General features: G+C 37.9%; 1 protein-coding gene across 3 annotated transcripts in view; it reads left to right on the plus strand.

Moving 5' to 3' along the window:
* The window catches only part of TRM82 (Transducin/WD40 repeat-like superfamily protein), a 120,954-nt gene that overhangs the window by 61,646 nt on the left and 31,758 nt on the right, over nt 1-27,550 (plus strand). For 2 of the 3 annotated variants that reach the window (XM_089790774.1, XM_089790773.1), the window contains 3 exons: nt 17,388-17,466; nt 17,539-17,598; nt 17,735-17,841. In XM_089790774.1, coding sequence (XP_089646900.1) covers nt 17,388-17,466; nt 17,539-17,598; nt 17,735-17,841 — 246 coding nt within the window. The remainder of the gene's footprint in view (nt 1-17,387; nt 17,467-17,538; nt 17,599-17,734; nt 17,842-27,550) is intronic. The other variant, XM_089790775.1, reaches the window with a different exon arrangement.

Consider the following 27,550-nt stretch of genomic DNA (forward strand, 5'->3'; position numbering starts at 1 on the left):
GAAACATACGCCTCAGGTTTAACAATGTTTCCAATATGCTCGCACAAGATCTTTACTACCAGTGTGCTCTCACATAAGACTCAACACCCATGTGTGATTGTAGATGTACTTTGCAATATTCCTTCCATCTTCAACCACCTTTTCCACCCAACTTTAATTCCCTATGTCCTCAAGGAGCAAGTCAAGATAATGGGCAGCACAAGGGGTCCAAAACAATGTGGGATGCCTCTCCATCAAAAGTCTACCGATTGCCACATATGCAGTTGCATTATCAGTCACAACCTACATGACATTAGCCACTCCCACTTCCACTACCACCTCATCCAACATATTGCACAAAGTTTTTGCATTCTTCACTCGATAAGAGGCATCAACTGATTTTAGAAATACCAACTATCCACCTGAAGCAACTACAAAGTTGATGAGTATCCTATACTTGTCATCTGTCCACCCATCGGATATAATAGTGCAACCCCTATGTTTCCATATTTTCTTTGGTCTACCACAAGTTGATGAATGGTTTTCACCTCATTGTCTAGTAACAGCCCACTCACCCCATTATGAGTTGGGGCCTTGAGCCCTTACTAGACATAGGAATCGAAGTGACTGCTTGATCCCAATATGGACTACATAAAGCATTTGAGGGAATATCATTGTAGACCCAAAATCTTGCAATTGCCACCCTTGTCTTCTCATGCATCTCTTTGTCACAGGCAGTGTGCCTTTCAATCCAGGTTGAGCACCAGGAGTGTTACGTGGAACCCAAAAGTCTGAAAGATGGCCACTCACATTCTCAGATGACGATCCTCATATTTGTGGCCTAGTGGAAGATGAAGCCTCTGCAACTGTTTGAGACCCTGTAGAACTTAAATTTCCCATTGGAGCAGCCATGGCATTCACTGTCCTCTTTTTTGTTATCTTCTTTTGGTCATATGCATTAAGGCTTGTTATAGCCTCCCTGGTAGCCTCTTCAGGACAACCATCACATGGTGTGATATCACGGCCTTCTATTGAAATATCCCCGGCAGGTATTTGCTCCTTTTTACACCCAAAACTTTAAACTTTAAGAGTTAGACATTCCGTTAAACAGTTAGTTGACTAGCTCTGATACCACTGAAATAACCCTTACTATAAAGGTCACTAAATCCCGATATTGTACTGTGTCAATTCGTCAAATAATTTGCAAACACGCTTTGATACCTACTGAACTGAAACACTAAGTAATTATGCTGGAGAGTGATTACTCATCAAAGTACTTGACATGAACAAGATCAATCCTTATGCAATAGTTAATGACAGAATTCAGGAAGTGATTCAGTAGCAAGTGATATAGCAACCTTGTTTATAGTAACAATCAAATAGAAGAATTACTGAATTACAACTGAGTACTAAAAGAACCTGATAATTGGGTAATGCAGAGCTTGATCCAAAACCGTCTACTTTCACAAACTGGATGTGATTCCGACTCTCAATCTGCCTTAGGAAGCTAAGCTTGGTCGAAGTTCTTTCCAACTAGTCAATCATTCATTACTTTTTCTGCCTAGTCATCAGATTGGTTGATGCCTGAAGTGTGACTGGAACCGCTCAATTCAAACCACTACTCACTAAGGAGCCCGTACTGTGTGGAAGTTAAACCCACCGGATGTAGGGAAACCAAAATGCGCCTCTTATCGCTGTCACCCGTGTTATTTTGACTGAGACCAAAGATAGATTCGCGACATGATGTAGGTGATTATTATCGCGACCCTTGTGACAGTGCGCCCAGTCTGTATCACATGCCCTTCTTTAAACTTCTGCTGCGAGACGATGCCGACACTGATCAGAGACTCGTCATCGATCCTGCGGTTCAGACTGTCAAGATAATCTAGCTGTTAACGGCATCCCGTGCACACCAAGACCGCACCTTCCTGAACCGTAATGAAGATTCAATATATAATGCCATCCTCCTGCTTTAATTCGGCAGTCCACGTTGAATGTGGATTCATTGGTTAATTCACCGCCTGTCAGGTCTGTGCGATCTGATATAAAATAGCACCCATGAATTCATTATGGCCTTCAGCTTGTTCTTGAGAAATGCCTGTTACCCCCGATATGTGGATACTGAGTGCGGCTTCAATAATTAATGTAAATCGACCATTATATATTCTTTGGGTGCGACAGATGCCATCTGGAGCTCGTCTACGAAACCTTCAATGCCAGGTCATCCTAGCCTGACCTGAGACTCGCATGCCGAATCCGATCCAACCATTCGAATTTGCCTGCAAGTGAAATAAATCGATGCCAATAATGTCTTCTGCAGATTGCACCTTCTTGTCCTGTTGTTCTGGATCGGATCCCTGACTTGTTAGTTCAATTCCTTCCGAATTCTTTTCAATCCTGCAATAATTTGCGAAAACGTCGGCTAACTCTATTCTCCATAAAATTGGCCTTAAGCCACAGATAATCGCCCTGATGAAATGACTGAATGTCACCTCCAATCTGCAATAATTCAGATGATATTTCACACCCTCAAAATTGCATACCTATTGAGAGTTATCGTTCTCAATGGCCAACTGTGACAATTGCGAAAACCCTAAGTTCCACAATGCACCTGTGATTGAATCACAATCTAAAATCAAAAGAGAGATAAAAACCTGCTTGATTCGAATGGAGCCCCGGGGTGCCTATTTATTCTTTTCTCTCCATCCTCTCCAGTGACTTAGAATATTTTTGATCTTATCCCTCAAGTGACTTTATTAAATATTTTTATAATCCAAGTCACTTTATTAAATATAAAGTTATCTTTTAATATTTATTTATTTAATTAAAATAATTAATTAGTCGTCCTTAAAATATGCATTATTTTAGACAACCAGATTAATTAAATTAATTAAATCGAACTGTCACCAAAAATGGGGACATGACAGTCCACCCTTCCTGAAATTGCTTGTCCCCAAGCAATGGCTGAACCATAAACCAATCAGTATGCCTGGGTCCCAAATGTAAATCTGTATGTCATCCGAATCCTCATCATACTCCCGTGGAGAAATCATCAATACCAGTATCTGAGAAACTATACTCAACATCCAAACAACTGACAACTCTGGTGAAAGTATCTAAAAACCATCTGTAGATGTCGGTAGAAGAAACCATTCTGCGGAACTCAAGCCAACTGAAACATCAACTCTATCAAAACTCAAGCCCCTGTCAAAATGACACCTGCACCCAACTGCACCGTAGATATGACAACAGCCATAGGTACCTGAATTATTGCCATCAAATCCAATCTTTGAAAAACTGCTCCTGGTGTGTCGATGCTGCAGGCTGAGTAACTTGCTACTACCAATTTTATTTTCAAGAGATGGTCCCAATCTATCCCCTAATGGATGGTAAGAAACTGGAGCCAATCTACATTTGCGTGAAATAAAATTTTCTATCTCCGTGTCAAAAGAAAAATGATGAGCGTACCCTACCGTATAATGCCGGTAAGAACCTCCAAACTCTGCTGCTGGCTCATCATCACTGAACTGGGAATCAACAGATGGCTCCATTTTCTGACTCCAAGTGACTGTAGGCTGGATAGGATCCCGTGCATTCTGCTCAACAAACCCCTCCTCAAGATCCCTGTGAGGTAGCATAGTAGAAAGGACCCTTAAAATCTTCTCAACCAATCTGCAAATAACACTAGTATCTTGGATGAGAACACCTTCTGTCACTTTATGCGAGTCTAAATGAACACATGCATTATCCAACAAATACTTCATGAACGGTTCAGTGCAGTAAAAATTATATGAGGAAACATTAACATACTCCCCTTTACACCACAACTGGTCCTCCTGTAAGGGTGGCATGCCCAACTGTACCACACTGTCATTTATCAGAGAAGAATCAATCTGGAGACTTGACTCTACCGGTATCCCAAACTCATTAAGACCAACTTCTTCCAAATCCTGAATATGTGTGTCAGTCCCAACAACATGCTCCTCAGTAACCACTGCAGGAGTGTACTCACCACCAGCCACCTCATTAGACAAATGAACTGGGTCTGGGGCTGGGTTTGACCGCAAATGCTCCAACTCCACGGTCACCTCCTTCAACTGAAACTGCGACTTCTGTAGATCCCGCCGTGTGTCCTCTAAAGCCTCAGTAGTCGCTATGAGCTCTTGGGAAAGCTCACTCACCCCCTCTTCACGATCCAAGAGTGCCTCATAGGCTGTACTTCCCCACTCAACCAAGTGATCACGGTCGGCTACCAATCGTAAATAATCCTGCTTCAGAATCCGAACAGCTTCACGCAAGGCATGAATCTCTGCCAAAGAAAAGTAACCACCGTTGGACTCATCTGTCATAGAAGAACCCCAACCAGTAATAGCCAACAACTGACGAGCAGTATCAAAGTGCTCACAAGCGATAGTAATGTCTTGCTCACTAACTTTCAACTGGCTAATCACATGATGGCTCTGGCTGAACTGTCTTCCACAAACCTTCTCTGTCACATTGTTTAAAGGAGTATCTTCAAGGTTACTGGTTTCTAGAATATTGTCATCCATATCTTGCGAATCCTTTCCAAAACTCATATCCTCATCTGGAGTGTCAAAATCTATATTTCTGCTGTCAAGCTCTTCTGTACCTAAAGAAACTGTCAAGGAAGCTGAATCTTCAAAACTGTTCACTTCATTCTCCTGGATGTCATCAAGGCCAAAACGATCCTGGGACTCATCTGTACACACTATCAAATATGAAAAATCTTCAACACCCTTCAGCAAGAATGGTCGTCTACATATATAAACCAAACCTAACACCGGTGTATAAAAACTAATACCCATATCGGATGAGTTGCTGGCACAAGGAAAAACAACACCGTGTATTCTGCTAATCAAATCCATGATAGTACTCAAACAATCATGGCTATCATAAAGTGCTAAAGATCTTCGGTTGACTGAATCCCAAATGCTGCTGAAACATTCCCGAATCCATATCTGTGAACAAGGGACAGCCGGTAACTTAAGCAAACTCCTTACCTGAGTAATGTGACCAATACCAACTAACTCTTCATATTTGTTTGACATTGTCCTTGTATCCTGGATGTGAATGCAAGATGAACTCGTAACATTATCAGCTACCATATATGATCCGTCAAATGTAGAAAGCTGAGTGTTAGACGCGCCAGATGAAATTAAACTTACCTCCATGCCATGCTCATTCTCATGTCTCTCCCAGTCCTGTAAAGCCAAAGTTGCTCGAGTGTCCTCAAGCTCGCGAGAAAGCTTGACAACCTCCTCCTCCTTCCTCCTCGAGGCATCTGAATAGTCTTTGGCGAGGCTCAGAAAATGGTCACGATCTGATAGAAGATGTAAATAGCTCAACTTCGTCGTTCCCATTCCTTCACCAATTGCCTGTAAGTCAAACCAAGAAGATTTTTCCTGAACTCCCTTATGTCTTCCTTGTAACTGAATCATCTGGATGTGCTCTTCTAACATCTCCCGCATCCTGTCATGATGAGATAAAGAAGCCACAATACTATCTTTGCTTACCTTCAGCTGGCTGGACAAATCATGTGAAGTACTACCAGTTTCATCCTTATGTGACGAAGCATCTAACTGAGCCTGGTACTCTCTGTCAGCAAAATCATAAATGCTCGATGTCTGCTCATTTTCACCAGGTATCTCATCATCATGCACAATGACATCTTCATCATCATCTGAACTCACTTCACTGTAATCATTGCTTGTCGGAACCAAACTACCTTGAGTACCTGAGACATCACCCTTGGGAAACTCGTATTCAACTGTCTCAACTTGAGTGTCAAGTTGACAGTTACTATCCATCAGCGTAATATCCTTCACCACTTCTTCCTGTGACCGAACTGAAACCTCTGACCGGTTGCACACTTGTTTCTCGAACTCCTCATTAAGGTTCCTAGTAACATCTCTCATTGTATCAGTCAACGCTTTGTGAGAAGATTTGCCAAAATGAAATCCAGTTGATTTATTCACCTTAGCTGGGACGGACAGCCTATCAATCATACGGTGGTGCTTAACCATCAGTTCAGACATGTTATGTCTGATTTTTCTGAGCTCATCCTGAATGCCTGAATAGTCCTCCTTTCCACAATTCCGACTCTGAATACTGTGTCTATTACTTGTCCGAGATTGTGTCCTTGGAGACTTTGTGCTGTACCTGTACATCTTGGTTGAAGTAGAGTGCTGATCACTCATGTAAGTCGGTTCTCACCCCACAGGATGGCAAGAAAACCGCTCTGATACCAGTGAAATATCCCCGGCAGGTATTTGCTCCTTTTTACACCCAAAACTTTAAACTTTAAGAGTTAGACATTCCGTTAAACAGTTAGTTGACTAGCTCTGATACCACTGAAATAACCCTTACTATAAAGGTCACTAAATCCCGATATTGTACTGTGGCAATTCGTCAAATAATTTGCAAACACGCTTTGATACCTACTGAACTGAAACACTAAGTAATTATGCTGGAGAGTGATTACTCATCAAAGTACTTGACATGAACAAGATCAATCCTTATGCAATAGTTAATGACAGAATTCAGGAAGTGATTCAGTAGCAAGTGATATAGCAACCTTGTTTATAGTAACAATCAAATAGAAGAATTACTGAATTACAACTGAGTACTAAAAGAACCTGATAATTGGGTAATGCAGAGCTTGATCCAAAACCGTCTACTTTCACAAACTGGATGTGATTCCGACTCTCAATCTGCCTTAGGAAGCTAAGCTTGGTCGAAGTTCTTTCCAACTAGTCAATCATTCATTACTTTTTCTGCCTAGTCATCATATTGTTTGATGCCTGAAGTGTGACTGGAACCGCTCAATTCAAACCACTACTCACTAAGGAGCCCGTACTGTGTGGAAGTTAAACCCACCGGATGTAGGGAAACCAAAATGCGCCTCTTATTGTTGTCACCCGTGTTATTTTGACTGAGACCAAAGATAGATTCGCGACATGATGTAGGTGATTATTATCGCGACCCTTGTGACAGTGCGCCCAGTCTGTATCACATGCCCTTCTTCAAACTTCTGCTACGAGACGATGCCGGCACTGATCAGAGACTCGTCATCGATCCTGCGGTTCAGACTGTCAAGATAATCTAGCTGTTAACGGCATCCTGTGCACACCAAGACCGCACCTTCCTGAACCGTAATGAAGATTCAATATATAATGCCATCCTCCTGCTTTAATTCGGCAGTCCACGTTGAATGTGGATTCATTGGTTAATTCACCGCCTGTCAGGTCTGTGCGATCTGATATAAAACAGCACCCATGAATTCATTATGGCCTTCAGCTTGTTCTTGAGAAATGCTTGTTACCCCCGATATGTGGATACTAAGTGCGGCTTCAATAATTAATGTAAATCGACCATTATATATTCTTTGGGTGCAGCAGATGCCATCTGGAGCTCGTCTACGAAACCTTCAATGCCAGGTCATCCTAGCCTGACCTGAGACTCGCATGCCGAATCCGATCCAACCATTCGAATTTGCCTGCAAGTGAAATAAATCGATGCCAATAATGTCTTCTGCAGATTGCACCTTCTTGTCCTGTTGTTCTGGATCGGATCCCTGACTTGTTAGTTCAATTCCTTCCGAATTCTTTTCAATCCTGCAATAATTTGCGAAAACGTCGGCTAACTCTATTCTCCATAAAGTTGGCCTTAAGCCACAGATAATCGCCCTGATGAAATGACTGAATGTCACCTCCAATCTGCAATAATTCAGATGATATTTCACACCCTCAAAATTGCGTACCTATTGAGAGTTATCGTTCTCAATGGCCAACTGTGACAATTGCGAAAACCCTAAGTTCCACAATGCACCTGTGATTGAATCACAATCTAAAATCAAAAGAGAGATAAAAACCTGCTTGATTCGAATGGAGCCCCAGGGTGCCTATTTATTCTTTTCTCTCCATCCTCTCCAGAGACTTCTAGAATATTTTTGATCTTATCCCTCAAGTGACTTTATTAAATATTTTTATAATCCAAGTCACTTTATTAAATATAAAGTTATCTTTTAATATTTATTTATTTAATTAAAATAATTAATTAGTCGTCCTTAAAATATGCATTATTTTAGACAACCAGATTAATTAAATTAATTAAATCGAACTGTCACCAAAAATGGGGACATGACATCTATTCTTTCCAATGTGATATTTTAGTCAAGTTATGCCCCTACTCATCAACTTAGGACAATGGTTGCAATTCACATCTCCCATTTTTGCTCCTAGCGTCCCATGTTTCCAAAAGTCATCTCTACCTCTACCACCAGCCATTTTCTACAGGATACTGATACTGATTTTGTTACCTGTAACTCTATAACAGCAAGAATAAAGAATCAAACTTATTGAGAGGATAGTATAACATAAAATATGATAACAGCTGGCTTCTATTATATAGCATAAAATAGTATATGAATAATTATAATATATATAACTGTTAATGATAAGATAATGGACACTGGACAGTATTCTGAGTTCTATACATGTATAGTGTAACAATATTACAATAATTTAAACATAATAAGTTTCTGCATTATATAACAAATATATGTTGAAATTAAGTTATTATTATTTTTCTTTACGTTGAAAAGTATAACAGGTCCGAGTTAACAATATATATTATATATAGTCAACTCAGAACTGTTTTACTTTTCAACGTATATTAAGAAAATAATAACTTAAATCTAATAACAATTTTGTTTTTAATAACTTAATAACATTACTTGTGCGCCTGGTCTCTGAATGGCCACTGCTCTCTGAATGGTCACTGGTCTTAGAAATTGTCTACAAAAGTTAAAACCTCTTCAAAAATATCTGAGAAATGCCTACAAAAAAAATCTGGTGGTCTGCTGTAGCTGTTTGCAAATGACTCAGTCACTGGTCTGAGAAATGCCAGCAAAAAAGCATTTGATGGTCTGCGAATCAACGATAATCGATTATGCAGCTGTTTGTAAAGTTTGATTATGACAACCCTAATAAAACCTTTCTATTTGATAATGATTTTGTTTGGTTTTTATGGTGACTGGATGTGTGTTTAATGTTTTATATTTTTTACGTTGACTGGGCTGGGTGTGACAATTTTTTTTGTTTTCCTTGCTGACTGGACCAATATTTCTGAATGAATATCATGATATTATCGCGCTTTTTTGAAACTCTGCTTGCCGTGACAAACTGTTAGTATTGTTCCCGATATATGGGGCGATAATAGCATTTTAGTTAGTATCTCGCGATATATAACACTGTGCAATACAATTGTGTTTTTCTCAACTATGGTGACAACCATAAAGGTTACCTGCTGATTGATGTAGACACTAATCGTCTTGTCTTCAGTCACAATGTTATCTTTGATGAAGAATGAGGACCGTTTCAACTTTCCTCATCTGAACAAAATTTTGAGAATCAACCTCAAAAGGCTTCTGTTTTGACTGTCGGTCTTCCATTGGGTTCACATGATGGGAGGGATGATACAAATTCTGAATTTGATGATGCCCTACCTGACTTTCCCCCAAATGATGCTAATCTTCCACCTATTCTCAACTCTCTTCCACCTCCAACTCCATTTATTCTTTCTCCATCTGATGTTGGCACATCTACTCTCCGACCTAAATGGTGGGCTAAGACCATCAATGATCTTCATCCCGATAAGCTCATTGAGGGTAGCTCTTCTAGAACTAAAGGCAAGCAACAAGATACATTAACTTTTCTCTCATGGCCACCCTTAATAGTATTTATGAGCCTCACACATTTAAAGAGGCAGAAGGGATCCCAGAGTGGGAACATGATATGGATGCAGAATACTAGAGTATTGTGAAGAACAACACCTAGGTTGTCTCTGATTTTCCTCCAGGGAAGATACCCATTAGTTGCAAATGGGTGTATAAGTTAAAGTATCATGCAGGTGGTATCTTAGATAAAGACAAGGCTAGATTAGTTGCTTGAGGATTCACACAGTAGGAGGCATTGACTATGAGGAGACTTTTGCTGCTACTGCCAGTATGAGTACAATTTGTTTGGATGGAAAGTCCATCAAATGGATGTTAAGAGTGCCTTTCTCAACGGTGATTTGCAAGAAGTTGAAATGACGCAGCCTTTTGGGTTCAAGGTTTCCGACGAAGAACATTGAGTATGTTGACTTAAGAAGATAGTCTATGGACTCAAATAGGCCCCTCGAACGTGGTACATCAAGATTGATCAGTACTTGTTGCTTATGCTTTTCAGTGTTGCCCTTGTGATAGTAATATGTACATAAGTGTAGTTCAACACATTTGATTGCAAAAATCAAACAGGACTTGTGCAAGGATTTTGATATGATAGATTTGGGACTTCTCCATTATTGTTTAGTGGTTGAGGTTTGGTAGATTGATATTAGCATCTTTATTTCTCAGTCTAAGTATGCTGAGAACTTGCGTGACAAGTTTTTAATGTAGGATTATAAACTTGTCTCCACACCCGTGGAGAAGGGATTGAAGTTCTCAGCCAAGTCTGATTCTCTTCCTATTGATGAAAGAACTTATAGGCAACTAGTTGGCAGTCTCCTCTATCTCACTACCACTAAACCTGATCTCAATTTCGCAATGAGCTGCATTTCATGCTTGATAAAAGCCTCCAAGGATCATCATTTGGTAGCAATGAAGTGTGTGCTGCATTATGCGAAGGGCACCTCTGATTATGGACTTCCTTACACTATGACTTATGATTGCAAACTCAATGGGTTAATAGTTTCAGATTGGGCAGGTTTGGTTGATGATAAGATGCCAACCTTTGGATATGTGTTCAGTTTGGGATTTGCTTTAGTCAACCAGACTAGTAAAAAGTAGTATGCACTCTCACTCTCGTCCACATAAGAAGAGTATTATGGAGCTGTTAAGGCACCTTGTGAGGCAGTTTAGCTTTGTCGGATGCTTGCAGATATGCAAATATCCCAAGTAGGTCCGACTCCCTTGCTCTCTAATAGTCGGGGAGTTCACAAACTCGCCAAGAATCCAATCTTCCATGAAGAACCAAACACGTTGATGTGCATTGTCATTACATTCGACAGTTGGTTGAAGATGGGACAATTTAGTTGCAGTATGTTCCAACAACGGATTAGACTGCAAACATTCTTACCAAGCCTCTTGGTCTAGATAAGTTTGCTAAATTTAGGGGGCAGCTTGGTGTTGTTGACAGATTGACCACTAAGGGAGGAGTATTAGAATATTATTATATTACTTTAATGCTCATCTTTTGTATATTATGTAAATTAGTTAGATAAGATTTTTTTCTACAATCTTCTTCAGTTTCTTATTAGAAAGTTTCTATTTTGTACATTTGTAAATTCTTTATAATGATCATTCTAATCATTTGTTGATAGATCAAAGTATTTACCAGTTAGTCTCTAGTAATATTGATGTTACCATTCTACCAAGGCATTTTAATGATAAAATTAAAGGGGATAAAGGATCACCTTGACAAATTCACCTAGGGGCCAAGAAAAGCTACATAGGAGAACCACTAATCAGGATGAAGAAGGAAATTGAAGGTAAACAGGCTCTAACTCATTCGGTCCAATCCTCAGAAAATCTGAACTGAGACAAAACTTCACATAAGAGGTTTAATCCACTCTATCGTAGGCTTTGAACAAATCAAGCTAAATAAACATAAAGGAAGTTTTATTGGGTATTCATGGAGCATAAAGTCTCATGAATTTGACGACCTTAGATAAATCCCCCTTGGATTGGAGATATAATCCTATGAAGAAGAGGTTTTAGCCTTTCTGCCACAACTTGGTACCTATTTTTATAGGAGACATTACAATGGAAATGTCCTACACTTCAGGAGCTTTCGCCATAAATGTTTTGTTGATTTCTTTTACCATTGTTTTTTCTATTTGAACCTCCTCTATCACTTAAAGGAGCTCCCTTAAATGATGTCCCACAATAATTTTAGAATTCTATTTGAAGCTGTCCAATCCAGGAATTTTCCCTTTCTTCCTACTTGTTGATGTCAGTTTTGTACCACTACATAACATATTAGCATTTGAATACTTGATAGGGAATATCAAACACTCAATTCCTCTCTTGAAAAGTTAATACTCATGAAGACATGAGAAAAACTCCAATGTTCCTTACACCTATGGATACTAACTTAGTTATCGATGTGATTTGCTAGTAATCACGTAAGTGGCCTTACATTGTTCATTCAAGGATGACTTGGATTTTGGGATGATGGTGATGGTGATGTAGGGTGTGTTTGCTAGTGATGTTTCTTCTCTTCTAACTTCTAACTTTTTGAGAACAAACTCCAATCACTCAACTAGTTGCTATTCTACTCCTACTCCTATGAATGGAAAGATTAGCAAATGGACGGGGATCGAATCTAATGAAAGCTAATCAGGGGCTCCACCTTCATAGATGCAATGATTCAAGGGAAAAGGACTAGTTTACCACACAAGGCTCCCTAACCAACGGCTAAGATGCTAGTGGCCTAGGTGTAGATTCTTATCAAACATTCACTAACATCACCATACAATTAGCCATCTACTTCTACTCTAACAACATGAAATGAAATCCTACTTTAATTTGAGAGATGAGAAGAACCATGCAATACACCAAAATGATCATGTATATCCACCATGCAAGCCACAACAATGAATAGAGAACAATTTTCATAGTATTTTGGCAACAATTCTCCAACATAACTCCCTTACAAATGAGAGCAAAATGGCCTTATATAGAGGCCAAAATACAATGAATGGCCAAGATTAAGAGGCAAAATCAAGGGCCAGGATTATATCTTACAAACGCTAATTAGGGTTACCATTATTCAACCAATTACATGAGGGCACCAACTTTGTGGGCCAATGAGAAAATTACAATAATTTGTCAACCAATGAGAACATAGGACACTTGGCATGATTTGATTGCATGCACATGAAAGTGCCACCTCATCAACCTTATCTTATAAATTTATTCAATCCTTGAGATAAGGTGAAGCCTTGGATGCTTGAGCTTGTCCTTAGAAACTTTCTTATCACTACATGAACTTTCTTGTACCTAATGTCCTGACTTGAAAGGATGAGGTCTTCATGCACTTGAGGCAATCTTGCCTTGGCCTCAATGGCTTTCTTGGATGTGAACTTCTTTTCAACTTGAGAGCCTTGCTTTTGGCCACTACCTTGAAATCCAACTTAACCTCCCCCATTATCCTTGCCTTCCTTAACCTTCTTGGTCTTTCCTAACCTTCCTTTTCGAATTTGGTTTGCATGAATAGCCAAGCCTTGCCTAGCCTCAAATATTTTCAAACCACTTCCACTAATCTGGTCTTTCTTGAAATTGCGAGGCCTCTTGAATCTCAATCTTCAATCAAATTCACCCTTCACTCGATTTCATTCTTCACCAAAGCTCGCACTTCAACCTTTGCCGGCTTGTAATCAAATAGGAGGACTAGGACCCCATGTGGAATTGCTTCTAGTTTTGCACTGCCCTAAGTTGTAATTCTAGATTTTCACTTATAATTCTAGCCCAATCAAATTTGCCCCTTCCATTTGCAATTTCATCAATAAAGAAGTATATCTAGTTTTCGGATTGCATACCTTGAGCTAGGCCCATGATCTAGCTGAGAAGCACCATGAGATCGCCATATTTTGATTTGAAGTCTGCCACTGTGAGCCTCGATGATCTGATGACTCTTTCTTTGCCTTCATGTACCCAATTCTATTTTAGGAGAGTGAAGTAGGCATCTTGATTATCCTAGTGGAACTTGGCAGCCTGATCCATCGTTTGTCTCTCAATTGTATCGTGTTTACTCTACCGATATTGGTATCGGTAATTCGCCTCATTTTTGAGAAGAAGGTGGTTTTGGGCATCATATCCTCTATCTTTCTCAGTATTTGTTCCCTTAGGGTTCTTGTTTGCACTAACATTTACCATCCTAAACACTTATTTCTGCCCCTTCGTTCTAAGTGATATGGACTATCCTTATCAATCTCCAATCTTCTTTCTATCGATGGATTCTACACTTATTTCTACCTCGCCAATTCCTATCACTACACTTATCAATCTCCAATCTTCAACCTAGGGGTGAGACAACCACTTATTTCTGCCTCTTCGTTACCTTAGGATGGACTACACTTATATCTCCCAACTTCATTCCTAGGGTGGTCTAGCTTATTTCTACCTCTCCAAATGTCCTATCATGGATTCTACCCTTATCAATCCCCAATTTTCAACCTATGATGGGATGATGAAGTGGTGGATGATGAATGCAAGAAGAACCAAAGGAAACAAAACTAGATAAGAATAAAAGAGCGAAATCCGCTTAAGGACCCTTTTCAACTCTAAATGAATTGAATTTACCTTTACCAATAGCTGGGTCTTCTTTGTAGTTTGGATTAGACCCTAGGAAATCCAAGTCCCTTGCAAATCTTGATGCCCTAGCTGGAAAAATCAGAATTTGGTGCTCTTGAAACTGCCCTTGTGTATGCCACAAAATCAGACTTTACAACTTGTTTTCTTCACCACCAAAAATCGGCCAACCACTAGGAAAAAATCAAAGCCTCCTTAGAAGAAATTAGACCTCAAAAATAAATCGCCCAAGGCCCCCAAGAAATCAGATCTGCCTTAGGGAAGTCACCAAACATGGAAAATTTGGCCCTTGCAACAATTCGCTAAGCCTAGACAATGTTCTCCTTTGCAAATAAAATCGCCAAGCTTGAAAAATTTTCTCCCCTAGCAAGGAAAATCGCCAACAATGGAGTGGTTCAGGTCTGCAAAAAAAATTGCCAAGAATGAAGAAAGCTGCCCTCTAGAAGAAATTGCCAAACACACTAAATCTGCTCTTTGTGAAAAAAAATTGCCCAAGGAAGAAGAAATCTGCCCCTTTGCCTAAAATTCACCCAAGCATGGAAGAGGAGCAATGAGGAATGAGGGGGAAAGGGAAAGAGCTTCCTCTTATACCCAACTCTCTTGCTCTCCAAAGCTGGCCAACTTGTACCGTGGGAGCAAAAAAAGCAATAATTAATGCACAATTCTGGCCTAAAATTAAATGTTTAGCCAAAAATTAATTTTGCCACAATGAAACTTACCTTTTTAAATTGCCGGTTAGACCAAGATTGCAAAAATAAAGTAAATAAAGCCTTGGAGATGCTAAATGTTTACATTTAATGACAATTTAATAATTAATATATCATTAAAAATCTGATTTGGCTAGCCAAAATTGATTATTTCCATTTAAAATTACTAATTTCTTTAAAGACTCTAAAATCTTCAAGGCAAATTTAATCCATTTAATACCATTTTTTGCAATTTAACCTAAATTGATTTTGCCATGCAATTAAAATTTCTCTGGAGTCCTAAATCGATTTTCCTATTTGATTTCATCATCACAAAATTGATCCTTTTCACCAAAAAAATTTCAAGATTTTCCAGAAAACTCAAATCTAACAAAAATTTCACTTTTTAAAAATTATTCAAGTTTGTACAATTATATCCAAATTTTCAAAAAAAACCGTCTAAGTACAAAATTTACAATTTTATCTTGCCAAGTGTTGTTCTTTGAAACTTGTTCAGCCTAAGGACAAAATTAGTCATTCTTGAAAGTCAAGCTTAAAACCGGGTGAAAAATAAATCTATCTTCCTCCATCCTAGCTTGAAGGTGTCCAAGACGTAAAATTTTCTAAAATCGGAAATTATTGGACAACCTCAAAAAATTATTGCCAAGGCAATCAAAAAAAAGGGGGTCCCCAAAGTTTTGTGGCGATGGTGTGAAAATCTCACAACACTACTTAACACCATGAACTGTAATTCACTTTCTGTAACTGTACTAAACAGCATTTCATTTTCCAGATTTGAGATTACTAACAGGAGGATAGCTAGCACAAGTCTGTTGAGCCATCTCAAAGAGAAGTTGGGCAATAAATAAGTGTTAAAAATTTTTTTTAGCAATTCGCAGTATACCCTCCATAGAGTACTCTATCTTCCCATTTTCCAGTGTAAGAGCCTTGATGTCATTATGAGCTTGTCTAGTCAAGAAGGATTTATAAAAGAATGCTTATCAATTTCTTTTAGGCATTGCATTCGATATTTTTTGTCTCCACTTAGTTTCATACCTAGTTTCCCATTCTTGAAGGGAGGCTTTTAAAATGAGTTCTTTTTGGAGCAAATCATATTTGTTGCCAAAAGTCCTTAAAGTTCCGATTGAGTTCTTCCAAATGTTAAAGGAGTTGCATTTTCCTCTCCTTGATGTACGGAAACACAGTCCAGTTCCTATTTTTTAATTTGATTGTTAGATAGGTTAAGCGTTTGGCAAAGGAGAACATATGTGTTCCATGCCTAGGTTTGATCTCTCGGTCCTTTGGACTGTTTGATCTTGTGGATGCCATGAAAATTCCTTAAATTATTTCATAGATGTAGATGCGAAGGGACCAAAGAAGCAAACTAGCCTCACAACCATTAACATTGTTTGTGACAGTGAGAGCCAAAAGGTACCAAATATGGGTGTTTCTCACAACTCGAGGCTGTCAAGCTGTCAACCCCAGATTAGAGCCTATTATGAAAGAAAATGATTCAAAAGAAAATGTTTTTGTGTTGTGAAGGTTATAGAAAAATGGATAGAGTTCTGCTAGTTTTCTCCATGTGAAAACCGTTGATGCTTAGTATCTTGGTCTTGGCAGACATTCAAACTTTGCACAACTAAGCATAGATGCAAGATCAATGAAATTTGTATGCAAATTTTCTTCATTGCAATTCACAATTTGTCTCCGTATATTTTTACCACAATGCTGAAACCAGCTAAATATATCTAATATGCATCTATTTTATCTTTTGATAGAAAAGGGACTCTGGCGTAATTATTCACAACGAGCTATGGCTAAAAAAAAATACATTTAAATTGTGGACAAATAAATGTTTAAGCTGTTCACTTTTGCTTTACATATAAACCAGTGTTTATCATCCAATGATATACCCGAATCAAATGTTTTTGACTGTTCACAATTTTTCTCAAACAGAAATTGATTGATTATTCAAGTTCTCATGTACTCCTGTTACTTATGCTTGTCTATTTTGTAGTAAATTACTAAATTGTTCCTTTCTACTGATGTTCGATTCTATATTTTCCTTAACTTTTTGGTCTGCCATGAATTACTAATGCTTGATAGTATTTGTATGGCAGCTGTGTTTCATGTATATCATTTTTGGGGAACTTTTTGACTGCTCAGGATTCTTTTTTCAAATAGCAATTGATTGATTATTCAAGCTCTCATTTATTCTTGATACTTATGCTTGTCTAGTTTGTAGTAAATTACTAAATATTTCCTTTCTACTGATGTTCAATTCCATATTTTCCTTAGCTTTTTGGTCTGCCATGAATTACTAATGATTGATAGTATTTGTGTGGCAGCTACGTTTCATGTATATCATTTTTGGGCATACAAGAAGATAGTGAAGGGCTTCTGATTTCAGGTGGTGGTGATGCAACAGTAAGTCATTGCTAGATTTCTTTTCTAGCATTCTTATTGTTGGATGTTGATTGCAATCTAACTCACCTTTAGGTACGTTTGTGGCACTACATGACTGGAGAACTTCTGGATACATTTCAAGCTGAGATGGTGGTAAGTTAAATCTCTCCAGTATATGTTTAAATGTTTAACTTCATCTCATTTGTATTCTATAACATGTTGCTCGACATAGATCCTTACTACATCCCTATCATTGCTGATGATAGTTTACTTATTGTTGTCCTTGAAGGTAGGACTAGGAAAATGCACTAATGGTGTGGATAATCACACTTCTTCTGCAGTTACTGCACTGTCTGTTTCCTCTGATAGTTCAGTGATAGCAGTGGCAATTGAAAGGCAAGTAAAGTCAGTGTCCTATAAGTACACCTCAAATATTATGGAAACATAAGGCTAACTAGATTCCATGATATTTACATTCTATTGTATTCTCTGAAATGTTCAACTCATTTAATATTTTTTTGTGTTTAAGAATGTTGCTCTCATATTGCATTATATTTATCCACGGTTGACATTTGTTTAGCTTTTGAGTGCTGAAAGATGAAATAATTTGGTTTCCTCTACCTTTCTTTGTAGATATGCATATAATGTTTTGAAGTTTGAATTGTGTAAATCCCCTTTGTGATGATTTATGGACATATCACAAGAAACAGATATCAACATACTCAGACAAGACATTTAAGGTGCCATCTGTTTGTGGGTATCTTTATTGTCGAATTGTAACATGCTTATTGTACATGATTGTTGATTTTTGGATCTGCTGCAAATGTACTAAGCACTGCCTTATTAGGTATGTGTTTTTCAAATGCAACAAGCAGTTACATTTATATTGAGTATAAGCCATGAATAGACATGTCCCTTCATGGGACATGTCTATTCGTTAATAAGATAATTAATATAATAATATATTTAATCATATATATATATATATATAATATTAATTTCTCTCATATATTTTTATCTCAATAATATCTCGTATAATTGTATATGTTTAACCAATAGAAGCTATCAAACATCAACACTCCCTCTTAGCTAGGGAGGATAAATACACATTACCTCAAAGTAATTCAAGTTAGCAAGATTAAGGATATCTTTGATTAGAAGATATCCATCATTTTGATGTCACATTTGATATCAAGAGTATTGGTCTCCCAGAATACCAACATATGATATTCACCAAATATTCAAAAGGCTTTGATATCACCTCTGATATCAAGAGTATTGGTCTCCCATAATATCAATGATATTCACGAAGTACTCAAAAGGTTTGATATCACATTTAATATTAAGAGTATTGGCCTCTCAAAATATCAATAATATTCACGAAGTACTCAAATAAGGTTTGATATCACATCTGATATCAAGAGTATTGGCCTCCCACAATAATATCAATGATATTCACCAAATACTCTTCGAGTACTGGCTTTCCAGAATGTTGAGATACAAGACATTCACCATACAATTTGTTTGATCTCATAATACAAGTTATTTTAAGATCGTCACCTTACAGTAACTTCTGCAAATACAAGTGACATCATTTGGAAGTTGTCACTTCCTCATGATGTACATGGGGGATAGGCCCATTAAAATCACAGTCACGAGGTATATTTATGAATCACAATCCTTTTGACTGCTACAACTTATTGATCACTACAAAATCCATCTCAGCTTGGTTTACTCCCTCTGAATCAATATGATCGAGATCGCCAAAGGTTGACTAAATCATATCCTCTATCTGCTCCCTCTCTGTCGTAGTTGCCTCTAATGAAATGTCAAGCTCCCTCTGAATCTCAATCTCCCTCTTCCTACAATAGCATTCTTGGAGTAAAAGATCGAGGCACATAGCTCTTATAGTATATTAATATTAATTAGGATGTTAGTAATTTAACTCATGCCTATTACTAAAAACATAATTAATTATAACACAACTCTTCAATTTATATTTTCAATAATAGAAATAACATAATTATACTTAATTTTGATATAAAAATTAAAAATATATCCATACCTTAGTTATACCTTTCTATACTCCCACATATCCCGGAGGGTCTCTTTATAATAAATTGGCTTCATCTCATCCCCACTTTGTTAAGTGGTATATAGTGGTCCCTACTTTCCATTATGTGGGTGTCCACTTTATATAATTTTGAACTTAATTTGTTTTTACACCACAATCTTTTTTTATTTTTTAGTAGGCGGGTCTCCATATCCATACACCTACGTTACTTATTAGGGCTTGGGATTACTCCCTCCTCTTATGATGTACATGTCACCTTCCCTACGAAGACCTTCGTGCTTGTCTTCTTATTTGCAAAATGGAATACAACCTCGATGGCCTTGGCTCGGTCTATGTGTTAGGTATAGTTTGTGCAGTCTTTTCTTGTTCCGCATGTATCACCCTAAGATTGCGGGGTTGTGCTTTACATTTAGCCTGTAGATCCTCCTTATCTTCTTTCGTTCAAACATGATCCCTTTATTATAAACTATTCCACAGTGTCATGTCATTCTTTTATGATTTAGATGACTCCTTACACTGACTGCACAATCTCGTTATCTCCTTGTATGTACGGGACTCCTCTCGTTCTCTTACACAAACTCGCTGGTTCAATATGATTGGAGTTATGACAATGTAAAATATTCTTCATAGCTTGTGGTGTCCTAATATGAGTTAACGTCAATATTCTACTCCACTATTTGATTTGTTTTCCATTTCTCTCAATTTGACACCACCTCTCAATTCATTCTTTCCTTAATCGCTGATTGGATTTGTATCTATTCATATTGCATAGGTCAAAAGTTCTGAGGCAGTGGGAATCAATAAAATCCACATAGAGATATTCAACGATTGTGTATTGGTAGGCATTTGAACTTGTATTAAAAGTGCTAATATTTATCAACACAAATAATGTAGGATTAGTAATTTTTCATCCCCATATTGTGCCCTGAAACACCTTCATTGGAGGTCAACCTCTCTAATCCAATGCACCTACTGTACTAATATGAACCTCTTGGTCTCTCTCAATAGAATGCACATAGGTCTGAGTCAATAGTAAGGCATTGAATGCAACATGGGCCTTCTTCTCACTCTAGTCCGATCTGCAATCTATATTTTTCATTCATCCAAAGTGGAAAGTCATTGCCAGGTTGGATCCGAGCAGTGCTTGAACACATTACCATGGCACACACAAGCAACCCAAGCCACATCATATCGACGTGGGCATATCCACAACATTGCTAATTTGCCCAATCTATTTTAGGAGCAACTGATCTATCGTGCATTCGATGTGGGTGAACATTCACTATTATGGGTGAACATTCACTATTATTGGTGAACATCCAACTTCTGGGCTTGATTTTCTAGTCCTTGCAAATTTGAGACAGGTCCCTCATCCCTTGGCTATGCTGCATTCTTTTTAACTCGGTACTCTATTCGTGCTTAAGGCAATTTCAGACCATCTCAACATTCGCTTCAGCATGGAGACACCACAGGCTCTTCCATTAATGATTTAACATTTGCATGCCCATCAAATTCCGGTGAACCTAAGCTCCGTTTATAGTCATCACAATAAGGCACGCTCCAGATTTCCTTTGCTATATTTGCAGCCTTGCTCTGACACTATGTTGATTTTTGGTTCTACTGCAAATGTACTAAGCACTGCCTTATTAGGTATGTGTTTTCCAAATGCAACAAACACTTACATTTATATTGAGTATAAGCCATGATTAGACATGTCCCTTCATGGGACATGTCTATTCGTTAATTAGATAATTAGTATAATAATATATTTGATCATTTATATAAATTCCTCTCATATATTTATATCTCAATTATATCTATCTATCTATAACAGACATAAGCTATTAAATATCAACAATGATCAATACAATCTAATTGCATTAAAGGGGATGCGAGTGGACATTGATACAGATTCAAATATCCCCGCGGTTAACTCTATTATAATGAAATTACCAAATATGAAGGATGGGATGTGAGTGGACATTGATATGGATACCAATAACCTCAAGTACTATCTGTTTGTGGGTTTCTTTATTATACACGATCAATACAATCTGTAATAACCCCAACCAGTTATAACTTCAACAAACACCAAATTCTATTATAATTCAATTGTTTGACATTTCATCTGATGCAGAGGCTAGTGGTCTTCCACCAATATTCTTGGAAACTATCCTATTCACCCTCACAAATGGATCAACTTCCTTGGACCCAACCCACACATTAGACCAATTAATGTTCATTCAAAAACCTTTTACCACTAGGCTCCACACCTTTAATTAACCATCCTAACCACAAACCATTACATATACTTCTTTGAACATGCTTTAATTAGTTTCCAAAGGTTTTGTGACTGTCATTGCAACATCCCTTCGACACATTGTCAACACACTTGACATTGGACCCCAACCTTGGATCACATCTAGAAATTGGTTCCCCTGTCACCCTTTCAATGGAGAACATTCATTTACATTGTTTTCAAACAGATAAAAACCCACACACATTCCTTTTCTGGATTCACAAACAGTAATGATTCTTACTATCTTGTACCTTGCTTACATAGCAACCATATACCATCCCCTTGAGACAGTCACTACAAACCCTTTCAACTTAGTGTCCCTTCACCCTCAATGCTTCAATACACCATTAAATTGTTCCTAATACTCTCTTCAACCTCTCTAGACCCTATCCAAACATACCATACTCCTTTCTTCCCTTAAACACAACTTTGGAAACAAATTTTCAAAAAACTTACCTTCTTACTGTCTCCTGGATAGACCCACAAACAGATATGTATAACTTTTGAACCAGAATTTATTTGCTCAATCCAACCGTTGATATTTGGCACAATTTGGCCCTCTCCAACGTATTTCAGATTTGGTCCGATCCAACGGTTCATTAGGGAGATATGGCCTCCACACTGGGACTGGTTTTGTATGACAGTCATTCCTCAACTTTCTTCAACATTGTCTGGTCCTCTCTTCAATCTCCCATCCATCCCTGCATACAAACTCATACTAACACATATTGTACAGGGTTTAGACTCTCCCCACAAGTCACATTAGCCACAGTAGGTGGGGGAGTTTAAGACATCATGGAGAATTCAAAACGAATTGCTGGTGACAGAGACAGCCAACGCAAACTTGATGTTTCCTTTCTTAAAACTTGTCAAGACAGTATCTAATACTTTCTTATAAATGAGATTAGATCAATCCACAATCAATAATACATCTCCAATCAATATAGCATTGGAAGAAAGAGTTTTAAACATCCAAAATACTGACTGTACCCTTACGGCAGTGAGTAGACAGTTTTCAGAGAATTAAATTTTATTGCTTTGAAAACTTTTTTACATTGCTTCCTTTCCACCCCAAAACTATTCCAGCAATCTTCCCTACTACTCTCCTCTATCTTCCTCACATTCACCAAAGCAAATAAACTATTTCCCAAACCGGTTACAGTCAGTTATTTGATTGTTAGACATTAGTTTGTGTTGTGAAGTTGACGACAACTTCAACAACCCTTTATCCCATGGCTCTTATATTATTAAATCAACTTTATGAAGTCCTTCTAGGAACCAATCCAATTTCTGAAGACCTTAAATCACTCTAAAAACCCCCTATGAGCCTTCTAGACTTCAGTTTGCCAATTTTAGGCAATTACATAGTTTTGGCACATTTAGTGCATTTGACCTCACATATTGGCTCTATTGGCCATATTACAATAATTAGGACCTTTATAGGTCATTAAACACATTATCAACCTTAGGATCCACAAATGACCCCCAAGGTACATTTTAACCCCAAAATGTCATTAACGCTCACAATATTTGATCTAAATAAAAAATGATAAAAACATATCAAACACATTTATTTGATGTAATAAGACCAATAATGGACCATTATTGGACTTGTTACATCAAATGACCCTTCAAGGTTGTGTTCATCCTTTGCTCCCTCTTAGAATCTATTCAGTGATCCCGATTCCTTTTAGGCCTTTGTCCTCGGCCCTGGTGCTCCTGCACCATCATCAAACACTTTGCAAGCAGGCTCTAATACCACTATAATGAGCCCTGCTGGCTCTCAAACAATTTGTGATGAAGAATTGATTTCTTTATTTTTGATGTTTTGCAATTTTTGATACAACAATATAGTAGCAAAACAGAGGATATTGCAATAATAATTTGAACTCAAATATTTGGAAATTACATAAGGAGTATATAGCTGAAAATTCCAGATTTTAATATCAATTTAGATATTGACTATTTTCACAAAATACCAACAACCCAGTTGATAAAATATCCCCTATCATCTAAGTCAACAATACCTAGAAAAATTAGAAGTTACAGTCCATGAACTTACATGTAGACATGCCTTGAAAACTCTCTGAAATGAAGACTGACAGCATCAAAAGAATTCTCTATCAAATAAATGCAACTGCGGATATGCTGCTCCCAAAGTGCATATAGAAAATGATGCCCAACAATAGATATAAATGGCACCCCACCAACTCCAAATTAACTAGCAAACAATTTGATATAACAATTTCAATGGATCCCTTCACAAATTCGAGACCAACCTTCAACAGCAAGAAAAATTAAACTGCTTCTTAGCAACAATTAATTATAGTAGGAGAAATGACAAATTGTATACCTCGAAAGAAATCTCAGAATAATTCTCAGAATTGAATCTACAATACTTCAGCTGTAGATCTCAAACCCTTATACTTCAGCAAGGGCACAGTAAAATCAGAACTTCAGAAACGTCACAAAGACAACAAAGCAAAATAAGATTATCGAATAATTGGATGCTTTACTCATCAAATGAGCTCATATTTATAATCTCCAAATGACACAAAGTTTCCCAAGTGAACTTCTCTTGAGAAGCTTTCCACACACACCATTAAAATATAATAAAGTGTCATTATAAACTAATTTATTAATTGCTTTTGGCTCCAAAAATGACATTTTCCACCATAACTTAAAATTTTGACATGTAAGGCCACTGTTTCTTGTTCCCATGATTTAAAACTTTTCGTCTCGGTTCCAATGAGCTATGATACTAAGGTGACCAACCAACAACACCAACAAAAATAGCAACCTCAACGTATTTAGATGAATAATAATACTCACCCGTCTTGTGAAAACAACTGAAGAAGCATCAGAATCAAAATCTGACAACACCAAAGTGATCTTGATGATGAAAGATGAATGCACCTGACGGGGTAACTTACTATAAATAGACGCTCCTTCTAAGATTCTTGGAGTTCAAATTGGAAATTTAAAATAAAAATTGAGAGCATCTTCCAACTTCTCAAACTCAACTGAGCTCATCAGAACTAACAAATTGACTTACTATAAATAGTAAGTCCCTCAAACAAAGCCAAACACACCATAGGTTGATGGAAAGCCTATAATCACACAACTGAGACTCTCAAATCCCACTATCAGCTCACAAGGGTTGCGATGGTGAATTGACCTAGCCAACTATAGGAACCTGTTAAAAATGAGGACATTACACAATCTAAATGCATTAAAGGGGATGTGGGTGGACATTGATACAGATTCAAATATTCCCAGGGTTAATTCTGTTATAATTCTTTTATAATGAAATTATCAAATATGAAGAACGTGATGTGAGTGGACATTGATATGGATACAAATAACCCCAGGGTTAATTCTAATATGATGAAATTACCAAATATGAAGCTTGAATGGATTGTAAGATGCACAACCAATGTCAAACTAGAAGAAATGAAAGTCTATGCTATGAAAATGTGTCATTTTCAGGGCTTACACCTTATTTTATTTCATGATATGAATAAAAGTGATAATCCACCTGAGTGATTCCTTAAGGGTGTGCTTTTCTTTTGGAAAACCTTAGAAACTATTGGCTACTACTAACTGGCTTGTTGATTACTCACTTAAAATGACAAGTGACTTGTACTTCGAATGTCTCCTATAAACCCTAAAAAATAAAGATACAACCTATCAGCTAAGTTGCTGATCTAGGTGTGGATGTGAGTGTGAGAATGTAGTATGCGGTTGCATGAAATTTGCTTTTGGGAGTTTTGGATGCTTTTGGGTGCATCTATCTATTTATCTATCTATCTATATACATATATATACAAAAAATGCGAGAAATATATTGTTTACCGTATAGGGTAAATAGATATTTATCGCATTAAGAGATTGAAATGTAACATAGAACGAGATACTTTATTCATATAAGCAGATATGCAATTCCAATTACAATGATCATTCATAGATCCATTCAGATGATGTACATATATCTTCCGAAGGAGTGATTTAGCCGTCACGCAACCTTTCAGACACTAACTTATCCCATTAGCTATAATATAGTTTTGACCGACAACATCATCTTCCCCAAAAGAAAAGTCGTCTCCGGATGACAAAATAGAGACAACTAACTACTAAGTACATCAAGACTCGAAACAACTAAGAAGAGGGGTGCATCCCTAGTAGGGATGGTGTGGTAGACGTCCTCCGTGCCTGTAGCTCACTCAGTTGTGCCCATAACTCGTGTCCTTGCTACGTCTGGGCGTCCAAATTCACTTTGGCTTGCATATGAAGTTCCAATGCTCTCTTCATCATGTCGGCTATGTTTCAGAGCTCCACCACCTTCGCATCTGACTCTCTTCGCATCCACCAACTGAGATACAACTGCTGCCTTCTCAGCAATGAGTGTTGCATGCTCCTTCTCCCAAGCTGCCTCTTGTGTGACCAAACTGGCCTCTACTGTGGCTAATTTGATAGCTGTCTCCTCCTAAGCCCTTGCTGTTGCTACTTGATCTGCCTCACTTTTGCGTAGAGCATAGTATGCCTCTCGATACACTTGTGCTATCTCTTGTGTGAGCTACTCAACTCTGCTCTCCACCACAAGCTCTTGAGTAGTCCACTCCTTCCGCATCTCTGGCGTCTCTATGTTCAACCATCCTCTCAGCTCAAAACATATTGCGAAGGCTGCTGGACAACCAACCTTTGAATGAATGACAACACCTGCTCTAAGTCCCACATGATTGCCTCCAAAGCGCGTCTCTGTGTTGAAGCTACTATTCGGCGACCTCAAGTCACCACGTCCATCAAGTAAGTCTCTATATCCTCCTCTCCTATAGCTGTCGAGGAATCAAATGGTGTGGGGTGCTCCGTGGCCATCATTGCCTCTACCGCTTCTAGCATTCTCTCCGTAGTACTGCCTATCGGAGGAGGGGGTGGCGACTCAACGACAGGAGAACTCTCCTCTGGTGGGGTTGGTACTTCTCTCATAGGTGAGATAATGACAAAATGTTGGTGTCACCGGTCTAATGCTTAATCTCCTACCCAAGTGCCTACTCAAATCCTACTCACTTAAGTTTTGTGCTACTGTATCCTCACTGGTGGCCAATAATGCATTATCTATCATGACCACCACATCCGATCCCACCACATCCAATCTGACATGTGGTGTCCTTGAACTATTCGAAACCTCCTGTATTGGTAATTCCATCACCTCCTTTGGCAAGGCTTGTCAGAAATAATAGTCCACCAAGATAATTGAGAGCGGGGTGGTGGGGGTGAATCAATTATCCAACTAAAACATTTATTAACCTTATTTAATCTTAACCATGTAACCAAAGTAAATAACAACCATAACAAGATGCACATACACAATTACACCAGATTTGTTAACTAAGGAAACCATTGATTAGAGGGAAAACCCCGGTGGGAATGATGCCCACAAAGACATATATATATATATATATATATATATATATATATATATATATATATATATATATATATATATATATATATATATATATATATATATATATATATATATATATATACATTCAGTACATAAGAGTCCTTGTCAGGAGACTTTGAATCCTTGTTAGAAGATTCCAACCTTGTTAGGAGTTGTGCCAACCCTATTAGGAGTTGTAGAAGGCAGAAGGACCCACTGTCCTAACAACTTCGTGGGCAAGACCATTGAATTTCACTGTCCAACTAATCTCTCAACTATTCCTTGT

The sequence above is a fragment of the Cupressus sempervirens genome, chromosome 7 (genome assembly GCF_028749045.1).
Source record: "Cupressus sempervirens isolate cs-2001-9-10 chromosome 7, ASM2874904v1, whole genome shotgun sequence".
NCBI lineage: Eukaryota > Viridiplantae > Streptophyta > Pinopsida > Cupressales > Cupressaceae > Cupressus > Cupressus sempervirens.